The sequence below is a fragment of the Crotalus tigris genome, unplaced genomic scaffold, assembly GCF_016545835.1.
Source record: "Crotalus tigris isolate CLP2741 ecotype Arizona unplaced genomic scaffold, ASM1654583v1 scf7180000017899.1852299, whole genome shotgun sequence".
In the NCBI taxonomy this organism is placed as follows: domain Eukaryota; kingdom Metazoa; phylum Chordata; class Lepidosauria; order Squamata; family Viperidae; genus Crotalus; species Crotalus tigris.
The window spans coordinates 478,428-493,936 of record NW_024096711.1 but is presented as its reverse complement, the minus strand read 5'-3'; the positions used below and the strand labels follow the sequence as shown (position 1 = coordinate 493,936).

The window sequence follows — 15,509 nt, the reverse complement described above, 5'->3', positions numbered from 1 at the left end:
AGAACAAAGTAACACTCTAAGCGCATTCCAAAATCTTCACTGGAAGCTAAACCACCCTCCTCAGCCCCAACTTACCAGGCAGAGTCTCTCAGGACATCCCTTCCATCAAAGGAGAGGATGCGAACCCCAGTTCTGAATGGAGCTTCAGCATCCGAGAAGAGGCCCTCCCAGTTATTAAACAACACTTCATCCTGGGAAGAAACAAAACAGAGCAACGCGTTTGCCTAAGCAGTATTCCAAAAACATTTTCTGTCTAGAAATGTTCTTTAGTCTGAGCTTTCCATTTCAAGAATCTATAGACCACTGAGACGGCATCTGTCAAAATTCCTTCCTTTTTCCAATTGAAGGAACCTGGGTGACATATCTAGAAAATGCTGTTTGTCTATAACCTTGGGAATATGTATATCAGTCGTTTGTTCATTCATTGGTTCATTTATTTTATAAAGCCAGACTTAATGTAGATTCTGGGCAGCATAAAGTTAGTATAATACCTGAAGAAAGAACATAAGAATAGACTGAAACACAAAGGGGAATAATATCTCATTGGGCTCACTAATTTAGCCCAGAACTTGGGAGAAAAGACAAGATTTTTAGAGATAGTCTGAAGACTTGCTGGGTTGAAGCACTCTAAATCTTGGGGATGCCAGGAATGGTTTAAGCTTCTACAGATAGTCCTCGACTTGCAACTATTCAAAGTTATAACCGCACGGAAAAAAATGACTTACGACTGGTTTTCACATGACTGTTGCAGTATCCCTATGGTCACGTGATCAAAATTCAGGCACCTGGAAACTATTTATGAGACAGTTGCAGCGTCCTGGGATCATGGGATCGCTATTTGCAACTTTTCCAGCCAGTTTCAGACAAAGTCAGTTTGGGGGAAGCCAGATTCGCTTAACAACCACAGTAATTTGCTTAACTGGCAAAAAAAAAAAAAAAAGGCCATAAAACGGGGCACAACTTAAGGCTTTGTTTAACAATAGAAATTTGAGACTCAGTTGTGATCACAAGTTGAGGACTACCTGTATTAAATTAATTTTTAAATATTCTTTGGTAATTAAATGTTTAATGTCCAAAGTAGAACTTGTTGATCTGGACAAAGGCATTAAAGATTTACTTTTTTTAAGAAAGCAGGGTCAAATGGCTTTTAAAGGTCATGGTCAAGTGGCTATTGTAAGTAAAAATTGTTCTTGTAAAGAGAGATATTATACAAACTGTCATCTAATTCACTAGTCGATTTTGATTGCTCCATAATGACAAAAAATGTAATTACTTCTTTGTAATGTACCTTGCATTACTCAGAGCTGAATTTTATTTGCCATACTACAGGTGATCCTCGACATAGGACTATAATTGAGCCCAAAATTTATGTTGCTAAGTGAGAAATTTGTTAAGTGAGTTTTTCCCCATTTTACGACTTTTCTTGTCATGTGAATCACTGCAGTTGTTAAGTTAGTAACATGGTTGTTAAGTGAATCTGGCTTCCCCAATGACGTTGCTTGTCAGATGTTGCAAAAGGTGACACTGCAACCATCATAAATATGAGTCGGTTACCAAGCATCTATATTTTGATCACATGACCACAGGGATGATGCAACAGTCGTAAGTGTGAAAAATGGCCGTAAGTCACCTTTTCAGTGCTGTTGTAACTTCAAATGGTCACTAAACAAACTATTGTAAGTCAAAGACTACCTGCAATTCACCTTTGCTTTAAAAAATTAATCCCTTGCCATGTTTACCATCTTATTAGCCATGTTCCATCAAAACCATCAATAATGTTATATACCACCATAATTTTTTTTAAAAAAACAATACCCTTAAAATATCTGTATTTAACACTCTACTATATCCCAGGAGAGATTTTATTAAATATGAACCAGCAGGGCAGCTGAAGTCCTAGAATAATTCTAGATTGCCTCTATGGACATTTTATTCTAGTCTACTTATATCTATGGAATAAAATGTCCATAGAGGCAATCTAGAATTATTCTAGGATTTCAGCTGCTGCCCTGCCCTGCTGATTCATATTTACTTTGCAGTCAAAATTATTTTCACAACTTTTACTATTGTCAGTTATTATGGATTCTATATATATGCAAATGATCCTTCCTATTGAAAGACAGACATCAGATATATCCACTCAATTTTCTCAGGTTTTGTCTTACATTTCCATCCATCAAAATCCTGTGTGCTGTATTGTAACATCATCTGAAAACAGTACAAGCTTTTTCTTTATACTTTTGTCAAAGCATTTACAAAAATGTTAAACTAAATCCATCATAAAACATGTGATGCCCAGTTGCCTTTCTGCATGACTGAATTGACCCTGATAAACACTTTTGTTTTCACATTACCAAGAAGAATATTGTGATCTGTCTGCCTGTCTGTCTGTCTGTCTCTCTATATCTATCATCTATCTATCATGTACAGTGAGGGGGGAAAATATTTGATCCCCTGCTGATAGCCCTGCTGAGTTATCTTGTGCAAAGTCTTGCTTAAACCAAGATCAATTAATTAACTAATTACATAGTACAAATTGTTTGGGTGGGGGGAAGGAACTAAGTTTAGTCTGCTATGATTTGTTCTTGCTTTTTGGGATCACAGTATTTTGTCCTTTAAAGGTAATAGATTAACCTCTCAGTACTTTGATGAAGCTTAATTTGCTCTGATCTGTGACCCAACTTACCCTGAGATTGACAATTGGCACTGTACTCCTGTCTGCTCTGCGCACTATGGTGTAGAGATCTTGCAGCCGAGAGGACAGGAATGCTCGGAAAGTGCCAGACAGTCCAACCTGCCGAGCTTGCTGGAAACATTGGAAATCAGCTCCTCGGATGCCTCGCATGCTGCCGCTCTGGGGACTGTTCAGGGCTATAAGATGCAACTGAAAAAACAAACAGACAATCACACGCTAGGAAGAGCCAGGATAAATATGTCATTTGGTTGATGCCTGCTGTGACTTCCTAGCAATGGAAAGTATCTGCTCTTATCAAATGCAAGTTATCCAGACCAGTTTTTCACCTCACTGATGCCTAGATGGATCTTAACAGGGTTTTTTTGTGATTTTTTTGGGGGGGGAGGGGGGTTAATTAACATCTACATCCTCAAAGCAGCCGGTAGTGATTAGGAGATTTCAAATTCTGATTCAGTTCTGAAGCTCATTGTTTCTCACTGTTTTGGGGCGAATCATTATCTGCTAACCTAATCTATTTCAAGATAAAATGGAAGAAAAATCCAGTGATGATATTCATGCAAGCCGTTTAGCATGGTTATTCAATTAATCTATTGTCCGGAAATACATATTACACAGAGCAATACATTAACCAAACAAATTAGTATAATGTGCTAATCCATAAAAAGAAGGCAATTTTTTATCATTATCATGTTTTGTACAGGTAGATACTATATCCTGAAATGAGTATCGGAATAGCTTGTCTGTGGAAGAATGGACTATATATATATATTATGGAAGCATGAATGTCATGGTGAAAATGGCAAGATAAGCCAGTGCCAAACTTACTTTCTAAAATGGAAGAAGTTATGTTTGCCCCTAAAACTGAGTCCCCATGTTTCTCATCTGCATTTGTACTGAGTTCAGTTTGTTCTGCTCACTGGCAGGATAACAACCTAAAGAAATTGTTTCAGGGTTTTGTGTTGTTGTTGTTTTTGTCCATTCTCCAAAAGCCACCACACATGTGACATCTACCCTGATCTTAGAATTTGTTTACATTCAGTTGCTGTTGCTAGCTGTTTTCATAATAGCAACTTAAATCTGAATTGCCACCACGGCAAGCTGCAGCAGATACTAGAACGAAGGACACGTTGATGACACCTGGGCACTCACAGCAGGCTGGAAGTTGTGATGTGTGTGAACTGCCAAAGGAGCCGTTTCAGTCTGGCGGTTGTTGGGAAAGAAATGGTCCAAGGATTCTTGCTGAGATTGTGCTCCCTGGTGAGGTGGGTGGACGGCAGGTTGCTCAGGAAGGCGGCGTGAGTCAACAGCACTCTCGTCCCCTCTCCATGGCTTGGCAGTAGAATAAGCACTATATTCTGGACGTGCATGTACTGGTAAGTGTGGCTGAAATGGACGATGGGATCCAGAGGAGGCTGTCCCTCCATGAGAGTAGTGGATGCTAGAAGACCTTTCATAGACTTCATTGTCCTAGAATGGAATGAAGAATCAGATCCCTTTGGAGTGCTTGTCTGAGCAATCACTGCTACAGAGCACAACCCCTCACACTGCTACCACATTTTCTGTCATCCATAGTGTCATTCATCCATCCAACAAGCATGCTGCATTGCATTTGTCTACCATTCAGTATCGATGCTTCAAGATCTTCATTGGCTCACTATAAACTAGCAACACATGGTAGAACCCAGCTGTCTCTCCCAATTTAAATCTACCGTCTGCTCAGCAGAGGACTAGCATTGTCTACCAAAGTGTGAAAGCCATGTTTTGGTTTTTTAAAAAAGAGGTCTAGTTTACTTGAAGAAGTGCTGGATCTGTTTGTAAGGGGCTGACACATATTTTGGAAAATGATAGTGACTGGCAAATGCCTTTGCTATATAGCCAAGTGTCATGTCACATTGTAATTGAAACATCTGATATCAATGGCAAAAATTGTTAGGAGAAGAAGAAAAATACTACTTGAAAACTGAAACAGCTAGAACCAACTAAATTGCCTCAGCTATGAAAAGGATATGAGCCAAAGGCAATATGAGGACCTGGCACCAAAAAAAAGGGACTTTTAGGACATTTTTGTGCTGAAGTCAATGAAATGTGGCTACGGTCACAGCAAGGACAATGGATGGCTTCTCCCCCATTCAGATGAGTGAATGATTCTCTTCTCAGAGTCACAGGCAGAGGCCCCAGTGCCAAGAATTCCATTTTTTTTTTTTTTAGGGTACTTGACAATAGGAAGTTCACTACCTTCTGGGTTTTTGTTTTTTTTTTAGCAGTGCAATTTCTCCTTTTACTGGGGTAGTCCTTCACTTACAATCATATTTGAGCCAGGAATTATGGTTGTAAGTCATGGAGTCATTAAGAAAGTCACTGCACGACCACACCCGATTATTTGAGATGGTCGAAAAGCATCAAAAATCATGGTCACGTAACCACGGAATGCTACAAATAGCCTTAAATGCGAGCCAATTGCAAATCATCCAAAATACGATCATATGACCACAGGGAAGTGCAACATAAGAACTTCAAAAATGGGTTTTAAGTAGCTTTGAGGACATCTTTCGTAACTTAGAACAGTCACTAAGAGACCAGTAACAAGGAGTACTTCTATTCAAGTGTATGAGGAAATCATACAATTTGTTTGCATAAGAGAAAAACCTCACCTCCTCCTACTTTCCACTACCTAATAACCTTAGTTATAGTGTATTCAGATAAGAGAAAAGCTGACTTGATTTATTACAAGGGCACAAAGGAGATAATTACCTATGGAAATCCAAGCATTAAACAAATCCTATAGAACCATAAATATTCCTGAAGCAGAAATGTCCTAGCAGCAAGCATAGGATGTTCTCTGTATAACAGTTTTTCCAACTACTGGCCAGTATTAAATAATAATATTCCACCTACCAGTCCAGAGCCAGGAATGGATATTCTTTCCTCCAGCTGAAATTGAACCAAAAAAATCATTGAAAAAAATTATATAGCACTTGCTTATAGCAATTCCCAGCTAAATTTTTGGAAATAATACTATTGACAAACAGACATTATAGGGGAAACCCCTCCCAATCATTTTCAACATGTCATTCTCCTTTCCAGAAATTTGGGGGGGGGAGGGACAGCATTTGACAACTCTGTTTCCTGCCTCCTCAGTCTTCTGAGTTCCAAGATATAAATGGTTTTCCCAAGACTTTGAGGACTTAGTGATGGTGAAGCTGGGTTTATAAAAAGTTCTATTTATTTACACAGCTTAAGACCTGAGAAGATCAGATGCCAAAATCTGGTTGAACATGAAATGATATTACAGAATCCAGTGGGAACCAAGCTTACATTACCTCAAAAATGCTTTTTTCAAAAGGCAACTGGACTGTTTTTTCCTGGAGGGTTGCCTTTTTGGGAGAAAAAAAAACACCTTTGAGAGAACTATGACCTGGATGACTGAGCATCTCCACAGACATCAAGCTTACATTAGTTTATTTTAAGCAAGCCCTTTCTAAATGAAGGGTGGGAAGTTCACCCAACCCTATGGGAGATTGTTCCTTTCTGACACTGAAGTTTCATTTTGTACATGTTCTTTTTCCCTGAAGAGAGTTTTTATTCTGTCATAATAATTGTGCGTCTAAAAGTTTCATCCCTTAGGACCACCGCCATGGCTGAGGCAGAGTAGTGTTTCTCAACCTTGTCAACTTTAAGCTAAGTGGACTTCAACTCCCAGAATTCCCCAGCCAGCATGTGGGGAGTTGAAGTCTATACATCATAAATTGCTATGGTTGAGCAATGCTAAGGCAGAGGGTACTCACAAGGATTTTTCTGAAGCCATTGTGGACACGGATGTAGAGCTCTTCTCTCTCTCGGATGAAAAGGAGCTGCCCTTCCGGAACCTCATGAGCTCTGCTCATCAGGTTCTGGTACGTTGCTAAAATCCGTACCTTTGGGAGAGAAAGCATTTTAAACATGTGAGGGAAAAGAACTCTTTATTTTTGCTACTGTTCATTAGTGTCAGCAATATAAGATAAGGAGAGCAAGAGTGAAAGTGAAAACCAGAGGCCTCCAAGCTGTGCAATATTATCATTCTCCCCTTAATCGCTACCCTAATCCTTCAAAAATGACCCAGATACTACCACCCATAATGGACCACTCTGTTGCCAAATTTCAGCAGTGCAATCTTGGGAAGTTTGACAGGGGGAGGCAGATCCAATCTTGGAAGGTTGAGGGGGAAGGTAGTTGAAAGCTACAAATTGTCCACCCTTGTGTGAAGACAGTGACTGGATTCTCACAGTTTACTGAAGCAGAAACTGACGCTACTATAGTCTAATCTGTATGTTGTATAAACCCAGATTAAATCTGCGAGGCTTAATTTTAGACTCCACAATCTGGAGTGTAAACAAGTTGGAGAACGATGCTCTAAAAGTACAAGTTTTTCGTCTTACCCCCAAAGAAGGTGGGTCACTACCGCCTGGAGGTCCTGGCGGTCCCGGAGGACCTGGTGGTCCTGGAATACTGATATCTAAAAGAAACCATCATTAAACCACAATCATCCGGAAGGCACCTATATTTGTAACAAATTAATTGAAAAGACATTAAGCGTCTACTAACGTTGCCTGTGGGGACCTGGGAAAGAAGGGGGTCCCGGAGGGCCAGGAGGGCCAGGAGCGCCTTGAGGGCCTGGACGTCCTTCAAAACTTGCCCCTGGAGGTCCTTGGGGGCCTGGAGGGCCAGGTAGGCCCCTGATACTCTCACCTTTAGGGCCCTGAAAAAGTAAGTATGGATGCCATTATAGTCATAAAAGCAGAGGGTAATCCAATATTAACTTCTTGCCCAAAGGAAAGAATGTGGTTGTTAATTAATAATCACCATTATTGATTAATCTAAGCCTAAGAAGGGGAATATCCAGCTTATGTAGCTGTTTCTTACTCTTACCACATCTTCAGATGTGATTTGGTAGCCCTTTTTACAGTGACTGGTTCTTTGCTGGGAAGGACAGACCACAGGACTTCCTGCAAGGCTACCATGAGGAATATTCTTGGTATTTGGTAGATAAAACCTGTCAGGTTCATTCACATTGGGTAAGTCCTGTCAAGGTATCAGAAGCAAGGCTTTGCATGGTCAGCTGGGATGAATTCAAGCTTTTAACTTCCAAGGAAGTGGACAATATTGTTAGCAACTATCTTTTAGATTCTCTTGGTTGGTGAAGACTACCTAGGATCTGACAGGATTAGCTCCATGGAAAAATATTTGCTTTGTGGAGGGAAGAGATGCTATGCTTTCAGCTGCTTTGAAAGAGGTGGTGGTGTACCCCCAGCTTAAGAAGCCATTGCTGGACTTAACAGTTGTAGAAAAGTTATGCGAAAGGAGTATTAGATATGTTTGTCACCCTGAGTTAAAGTATAAATAATAAAGATGCAATTAAAAATAAAAATCTAAAAAAAAAATGTTCATCCAATCTCCAACATTCTCTTTTAAGGGAAGGCTGTTGAGAAGGTGGTCAGGCTGCTGCCCAAAAAATCCGAATGAAGAGACTTTCCATGTGGAGCCAACAATCATGGCAAAGACCAAAGAACCTATAAATAGACTAATTCTTTGGAACTTTTCCAAATAAGGAGAAAACATGTGCCCCAAATGAGTTGTTTTGACTACTTTGGTTCATATTAAAAATAAGTGACTTTATGATTTAATAAACTGGACACTAGAGGGGACTAAAGATTCTGAGTAGAAGAAGTAAAAATTACAAGCTAAGTTTTGGTGTCACTTAACTAGGACTTACAAAAGGACACAAAATATCATAGTATTCAAAATTTTAAAGGAGCTCTTTGAAGAATGGAGCCAGATATTAGTAGCTACAATATCAACAGTGTCAGTAATGATGTCTGACCTACACAAAATTAAAGCAGACTGAGAGGAAATTAACTTCAGAGTGACAAGTTGATAAAGCCCATTCTTGCTTTCTTCCGCTACTGCTGTAAGCTACAGGTAATCCTTGCTTAACAACCACAATTAAAATCAGGAAAGCACCTTACTAAGCACCACAGCTGCTAATCAGAAAATTATGTGGCCACAATGGGCTTTTGATCTAACTTCCCATTTGGATTTAAGTGAAAAAAAAATCACATGATTGCAATTTATGATTTTTACACCTGCATTCTTCACTAACTTGGTATGTTACAAGCTGGCTGGGAAGCTTGCAAATTGCAAGCACATGACCACAAAATACTGCAATGGTTGTAAATGTGTGCTGGTTGCAAGGCTCCCTAATGGCAATCATAAGACTGCAGCACACTGAGTAAAAAAAGGAAGGATTGGTTGCAAAACTGTAACTTCAAATGGTTGCTAGACATGGCCCTGGTAAGCAAGGACTGCCTGTATTTCAAATGTGCCTCAACACTACTCAAGACTATCATGTCTTTACACTAGAGTAGGCATGTCAAACTCGTGATGTCATGTGACGTCGTGCGACGTATCACAACTTTTTCCCCATTGCCAGCAATGGGGTGGGCGTGGTTTTGGCGTGATACATTTGGCCAGTGGGCCAGCAGTTTGACATGCCTGCACTAGAGGATATTAGTTTTTGCTAAGGAGCAACACCAAAAAACTTCTGCTCTTTGAGAGTTTAGTGTTTCTCCTTTTCAATACCACACAGACGGTCAAAGCTGCTACATACATAGTAACATTTCCACCATCTTGAAAACTATCAAGGAATGTGGCAGAAAAGCATGCCATTTTATAAAGACATTGTTACATGCTATGACAACTCTCACCGGAAGACCAGGATACCCTTGGGGACCAGGAGGCCCAGCAGCACTTGATCCACCACCTGGTTCACCCTTTTCACCTTTCATCCCATGATCACCTTTGTCCCCTCTTTCTCCCTATGGAAAGAGAATTAGTAAACAAATATGCTACAATCATCCACTGAAATGCATCCACTTTTTTCTCTTGCTTGAGGTGGCAAAGGAACAAGGGAAACCTCCCAGTGGGAATCACAAAGAAAAAAACCAGAATGAGACAAAAGGACTAAATTTAAAAACCTGAACTAAAACACCACCTTGGCATATTGCAACCCACTTAATTTTGGTTCCCTAGAGACCTACATTATTGTATGAAAAAGCTTCTGTAACCTATAGGCTAATGAACTAGTTGCCATGACAATCTGAGCTGGGAACTCCTAGTTAATGTTAAACCATAAGCAGGCAAACATATTAAATGTTTGTGCAATTTGTGAATCTGTCAGTGAGAATTCTGAGTGAATAAATGATTATTTAGTCTTTTGAAGACTAACATTCATCAATTTTGAATATGCATACCTTGATCATGGATAAGCTAGAAATAACCAGAAATAACATACTAGACATGCTTTTTGCCAGACCAGATAATCTGAGGCTCCTTGGTTTAAAAAGTTACATTTTCAGCAATGCGGAGCAGCCAGGTATTCTTGGAAATCAACCCAATCCAAATAAAGTTGTGTGAAATTGTTTCATTGAATGCCCCACCATCCCCATCTGTATAGCAGCAGAATTTTAGCTCTTGCAAACCCTCAGGGATCATCAGTAACATTAGGGCTGGGCTTTTAGCCATGTTTAGCAGAATACAACTTCAGTGATGTTGAAATGGAAACACAAGAAAAGTACTGGGGGAAAAAAACCAAGCAAATTGCCTTGGCCAGGAATCGAACCCAGGTCAACTGCTTAGAAGGTAGTTAAGCTCACCATTATACCACTGGTGCAGATTGACACTTAAGGTAACTCACAGAAATACTCCTGCAGTGAAAATCCCATGCCTCCTTATATTATTATCCAATCTAATAAATACATGCTGGGCAAAATGGATTTGCCCTCTTGCTCTGAGGTCCAGTGTATCGATTAGCCCAGCAATCTTCCTGGGATAAAGAAATCTGGCTTCTTTATAAACCCACACTTTCCTCCCAAGTGAAGACTGCTTACCTTGAAGGCGGAGCTGAATCTGCTGAGGTCATAAGGGAACTGGCCTGGTGAAGAAGAAAGAAGAAAGAAATTGAGAATTTAGTTGTCCTCCTGGCAAAGCATGTACTAGGCTGAGAAACTTGCTTCCTTTCTCCTCTCTTTTACAATGGACTTTCCAGGCACTGCCAAACCACTAAGGATTATATGAAACAAATATTTATATTTTCTGGATGGACATTTTGGAACTCACTTTCCAATAACCCTGGCTCTTTTTGAATAAATACAAGCAGGGCTGAAGTGAGAGGCATGTGCCAGTTTCTGACACAGACTGGAGAGCTGAGCTTTACCAAAGAAAAGCAGAACCCAAAATCTTTTAGTTCATTTTGATGATAGTGGGAGGAAATAAATATAGAAGATTGAGACACAGAAAGACAAATAACTGTCAGCGTTTTTTTTTCCAGAAAACAGAGAAGGTGCCTGAAGACAAGGGAATTCAGTGCTTAAAGTGAAGCATGTAAAAACTGGTTATTCAGAATCGATGTGTTTGCTATTTTTGCAGACATAGCTTGCCTTTTTCACTAAGTTTCACATCATGAATTCTAGGGAACATTTGATAGGCAATATAGTTACACCTGCGTCATCTGCAATTGTTCACCGTCATCCTCAAATTTGTATTCAAAAAGTCAGCACGTATATACTCTGAGAGACTAAAGATGAAATCAGTTGAAGGTTGGCTTCCCATCTTATTTAAGAGATAGGCCATGCCACAATCCTGGTTTTGCATTAGTTTTTGACCTCTCTGTTTAAAGGAACTGAGGGTAACAGGTGGGAGAATCTTCCAATGAAAATAATGGGCCTAGAAGGTTTATTCCAGGCTTTTTTATTGTCATTGTTATCCTGAGAATCTGAAGAAATAATCACATGGGAAGGACCATCAGAATGTTGTGCTTTATTTATTTATTTATTTATTTATTTATTTATTGGATTCGTTAAAGCTCTCCAATTCCAAGAAGACACTGGGCAGTACAGAATAGGTTAGCAAGAGAGCAAGTCATAGGAAGCAAATCAAAGGAAGATGAACTGAAATGACAAGAATCTGCTGCAAAGCAAGAACTCATCTGGCTCACTCACAAACCAGCCCACCCTGAGGTCAAAGCATGCTACATTTACAAAGTTTCCTACTGGTTTTGGAGTATTGGGACCTTCGGAAGAAGATTCCTCCAAACGGGTCAAACAAATGAAGGAAACCATAAGAAGCATCTCTTCTACGTTCAGTGACATGACCCATGACGTATCTTTTTTTTTCCCCACCATATTCAAATCTTATTTTAATGAACTGATTTATGGGAAGGTTCTGTTATTCCCAAATTTTAATTTTTTCATGAGTTTATCAAAATAAAAAATACAAAGAAAACATGAAAATAATGGGAAAGTACGGGAAGAAAAAGGGAGGCGGAAGAAGGGGGGAAGGGAAAAAGAAAGAAAAACATTGACTTCTGACTCTTTTTAGCACAGCAGAATAAGGTAATAACATACAGTACAGTCCCAACGTTTTACTTTTGCATAGTAATATATATTAGCCATTTCTATTACAACAAATCTACCTAATCAGCAAAACCCAAAGCCAATGTTTCAGTTTTTTCTACTTTGAGCACAAAGTCTTTGATTAAAGCAGTCAACTTAGCCATCTCTGCTAACTCCATCAGCTTTTTCAACCAATCACCCATTGCGGAAATTAAAGCATCTTTCCATTTTTGTTTGTATGACTCATGGCAAGTCTTGGTAAGAGCTGAAGGAAATGTGAAATGGAATAGGTATCGTATTTTAGGGAATCTTACCTGGTGGACCCGGAAGACCCTGTTCACCTTTTTCTCCCTTCTGACCATGGTACCCTGAAACAGAAACTGGCTTAAGTTTCTGGCACCCCCAAGAACTAACGAGAAAGCACAGCATGGCAGAACAAGAAAGTAAACCCAAGTGAAATTTAACACAAAACCAAAATGTTCAGAAACTCTTCATTTAAACAGCCCTGTAAACATAAACTTAAATTGTGGCTTGCTTTAAAACAAAATTATTTAAAATCCTTTAGGAGCAGAACAAAGCAATGATTCTGATACAGGAATTACTAGATTTTTTTTTTTTAATGGCAAGTCAAGATGCTCCAAAGGGGAAGGGAAAAAAAGTTTATTACATTTCTATCACAGTATTTGCCACCTGGGTACTCCCAAATGTTTTGATTTACATTTTCCATCAGTCTCGGCCAACGTGACCCATACGTGGGGTTAGTGGAAGCAGAAATCCAACCCATCTGGAAAAATCCAGGCTGGAGAGAGGATTCTATTTGCATCCTATCTGCGCAGGCGCAGCGTCCCATGCCTTCTGGAACCGCCCGTCAGCTGTTCAGCGGCCAGAATGCCTGCTGAAAGATCTGTGGCTCGCAGGACGGTGAGCTTTGGACCCTGTGCTAGTTCTCCTCCTCCTTCACCGTGCTGTTTCCCCTTTCGTGTGTCGAGCCCAGGAGGGCTGGACAGCTTTATTGCAGTGTTTTTCAACCTTGGCAACTTTAAGAAATATGGACTTCCACTCCCAGAATTCCCCAGCCAGCAATGCTGCCTGGGGAATTCTGGGAGTTGAAGGCCGCACTTCTTAAAGTTGCCAAGATGGAAAAACACTGCTCTGTTGCAATTAGCCCCCAGTTCAAGGTTAGAATATGGGCGAGAACCATCATGGTTTTGTAGGACTTCTTGAATCCACCTCCCCCTTCCTTTATCTAGATCTACCATTTTCTTACCAGGCAATCCTGGAGGTCCTGGAGGGCCCAAATCACCAAATGCCTGAAACAATAAAAATAAAGTTTCTCCCGAAGTGTGTTGCTACAAAGAGAATTAGACATTCCATTTTCTGCCCTAAAACAATATATCCCCTTAGTTCCCCAGAAAACGAGATGTATTTAAGCTATTACTCACATTATTTTCATAAACAGGTACTGGGGGGCCTGGGGGGCCTGGGGGGCCTGGAGGCCCAGGGGGGCCAGGAGGACCCTAAAGAGAGGGAGAAAGACACGGCATTCATTACATTTAACAGGGTGAAATATCAAACAGAGGAAGGGGGGGGGGATGCAATTCATCAGTAACCACTCAATTCTACCCAAACACAGCAGGGAAAAAAATGGAAAGTAACATTGCCAGCAAAATCTTGTTTCAGTTTTATTGTTTGCAGCATAGGCAACGATGAAAACATACAAGTTTGTGTACATTCCATCAGTCATAGATTAAAAAAATAAAGTACAATTTCTGCCCGCAGCTTTGCAAAAACAGTACAAATCTTTCATTAGTCTGCAGTAGCAAATGATGGCTTATTTATAGTATTTGAGGAACATGTGGAGATTCATATCAGTTTTCCTGGAATCCAGGTTTCCCCTGGATTAGACCGTGAGAACCCACAAGTGGGGTCATTGCTGCTTTTCTCCCCAGTTGTGTGCTGCTTCCCTCTGCTTAGTTCTCAGGCCATCAAAGGGGAGAGCAGACCCTTCAGAGCAAAATATATTCCCTATGAAGTTGTACTTTTGTAGTAGAGGGACTTGACTGTCAAAATGCTTCGCCAAATTTCGAACAACTCTCTATGGTAGACCAAAGTAACTGAAGGTTAAATTTGATGTTGTAACTTCACCTTTTTCTCCTTTTTTTCCCCCTGAGAAGCTTCACTAAATACTGGCTGAACACAGACAGCATCCTTGCCCACCACCATCCTTCAACTTATGGTGCAATATAATTATGTCCCTCTAAGTCAGTCTTGACTCTGGCAACAGCTTGGCTATGTCTCTATAGTTTTTTGGGGCGAGATTTTTGAAAATTATTCGCCATTGCCTCCTTCCTAGGGCTGAAAAAGAGGGACTGGATTGACGTCATTCAGCTGGCTTAGTGTCTAAGGTGGGACTAGAACTCAACATCTCTTGATTTCTAGCCTGATGCCTCAGCCACTACACCAAATTCCAACTTCTCGGAATTTTTATTCAAATGGATTTAAATGGGACAGACAAATTGCAATATACAAACTGCATATTTTAACACCAACTGCTAGAGAAGAACAATGGAAAAGGGGCCTTCGTTGTACAGCCTGTGTTTCTGAGTTTCCTGAATAAACCTGGTATGCCATTGTGGGACACAGAAAGCTACTGGAGAAGTCCCTGGTCTGATACAACACATCTATTCTTTTCTTATCATTCAAAGAATTGCTTACCTCTCTTAAGCCCAGCGCTCCGCTTACGTCTGCTGGATCACCTTTTTCTCCCTTCAGTCCATTCATACCAGGCCGGCCCTGAAAGGATCAACAGATCAATGGAATTGCCTTCAAAAGATGGTGAGGGGCAGCAGAATAAAGTGCAATGAAATATCCACAGAAAGAAAGTACTGCATTTGCTTATTTATAATTGGATTTATTTATTTAATAAAACAGAAGAGAGAAGAAAAAAGAGTGAAACAAAAAAAAGAGAAAAAATAAATAAAAGCAATGCAACAAAACATCATCTCTATCTACGGCAGGGGTTCTCAACTTTGGCAACTTTAAGACTTGTGGACTTCAATTCTCAAAATTCCTCAGCCAGCAAAGCTGGCTGAGGAATTCTGGGAATTGAAGTCTACAAGTCTTAAAGTTGCCAAGGTTGAGAACTCCTGACGGTATCCCTACTTCATTTATATGTCTACATCTGGGCTTATACATGCATATACATTTCAACACCAGAAAGGTAACTTTATGGATGACTTATACAGTAGGTTGAAAATCTTATATTACTTGCAACTGATGAATGAGCCACACACATAGATTATAAAAGGCCAAGCATAATGAAGTGTGGTCTTTTTATACTAAAATTATTGCATAATCTTTCAAACACATTTATAATGGGGAAAAAAACC

General features: G+C 40.0%; 1 protein-coding gene across 5 annotated transcripts in view; it reads right to left on the bottom strand.

Moving 5' to 3' along the window:
• COL18A1 (collagen type XVIII alpha 1 chain) overlaps positions 1-15,509 on the bottom strand; it is a 180,428-nt gene that overhangs the window by 2,973 nt on the left and 161,946 nt on the right. For 4 of the 5 annotated variants that reach the window (XM_039344199.1, XM_039344195.1, XM_039344196.1 and 1 more), the window contains 13 exons: positions 14,836-14,913; positions 13,563-13,637; positions 13,388-13,430; positions 12,435-12,488; positions 10,618-10,661; positions 9,436-9,546; positions 7,277-7,430; positions 7,111-7,187; positions 6,481-6,609; positions 5,591-5,626; positions 3,845-4,162; positions 2,687-2,884; positions 76-191 (listed from right to left, as the gene is read on the bottom strand). In XM_039344199.1, the coding sequence (XP_039200133.1) occupies positions 76-191; positions 2,687-2,884; positions 3,845-4,162; positions 5,591-5,626; positions 6,481-6,609; positions 7,111-7,187; positions 7,277-7,430; positions 9,436-9,546; positions 10,618-10,661; positions 12,435-12,488; positions 13,388-13,430; positions 13,563-13,637; positions 14,836-14,913 (1,433 nt within the window). The remainder of the gene's footprint in view (positions 1-75; positions 192-2,686; positions 2,885-3,844; positions 4,163-5,590; positions 5,627-6,480; positions 6,610-7,110; positions 7,188-7,276; positions 7,431-9,435; positions 9,547-10,617; positions 10,662-12,434; positions 12,489-13,387; positions 13,431-13,562; positions 13,638-14,835; positions 14,914-15,509) is intronic. The other variant, XM_039344197.1, reaches the window with a different exon arrangement.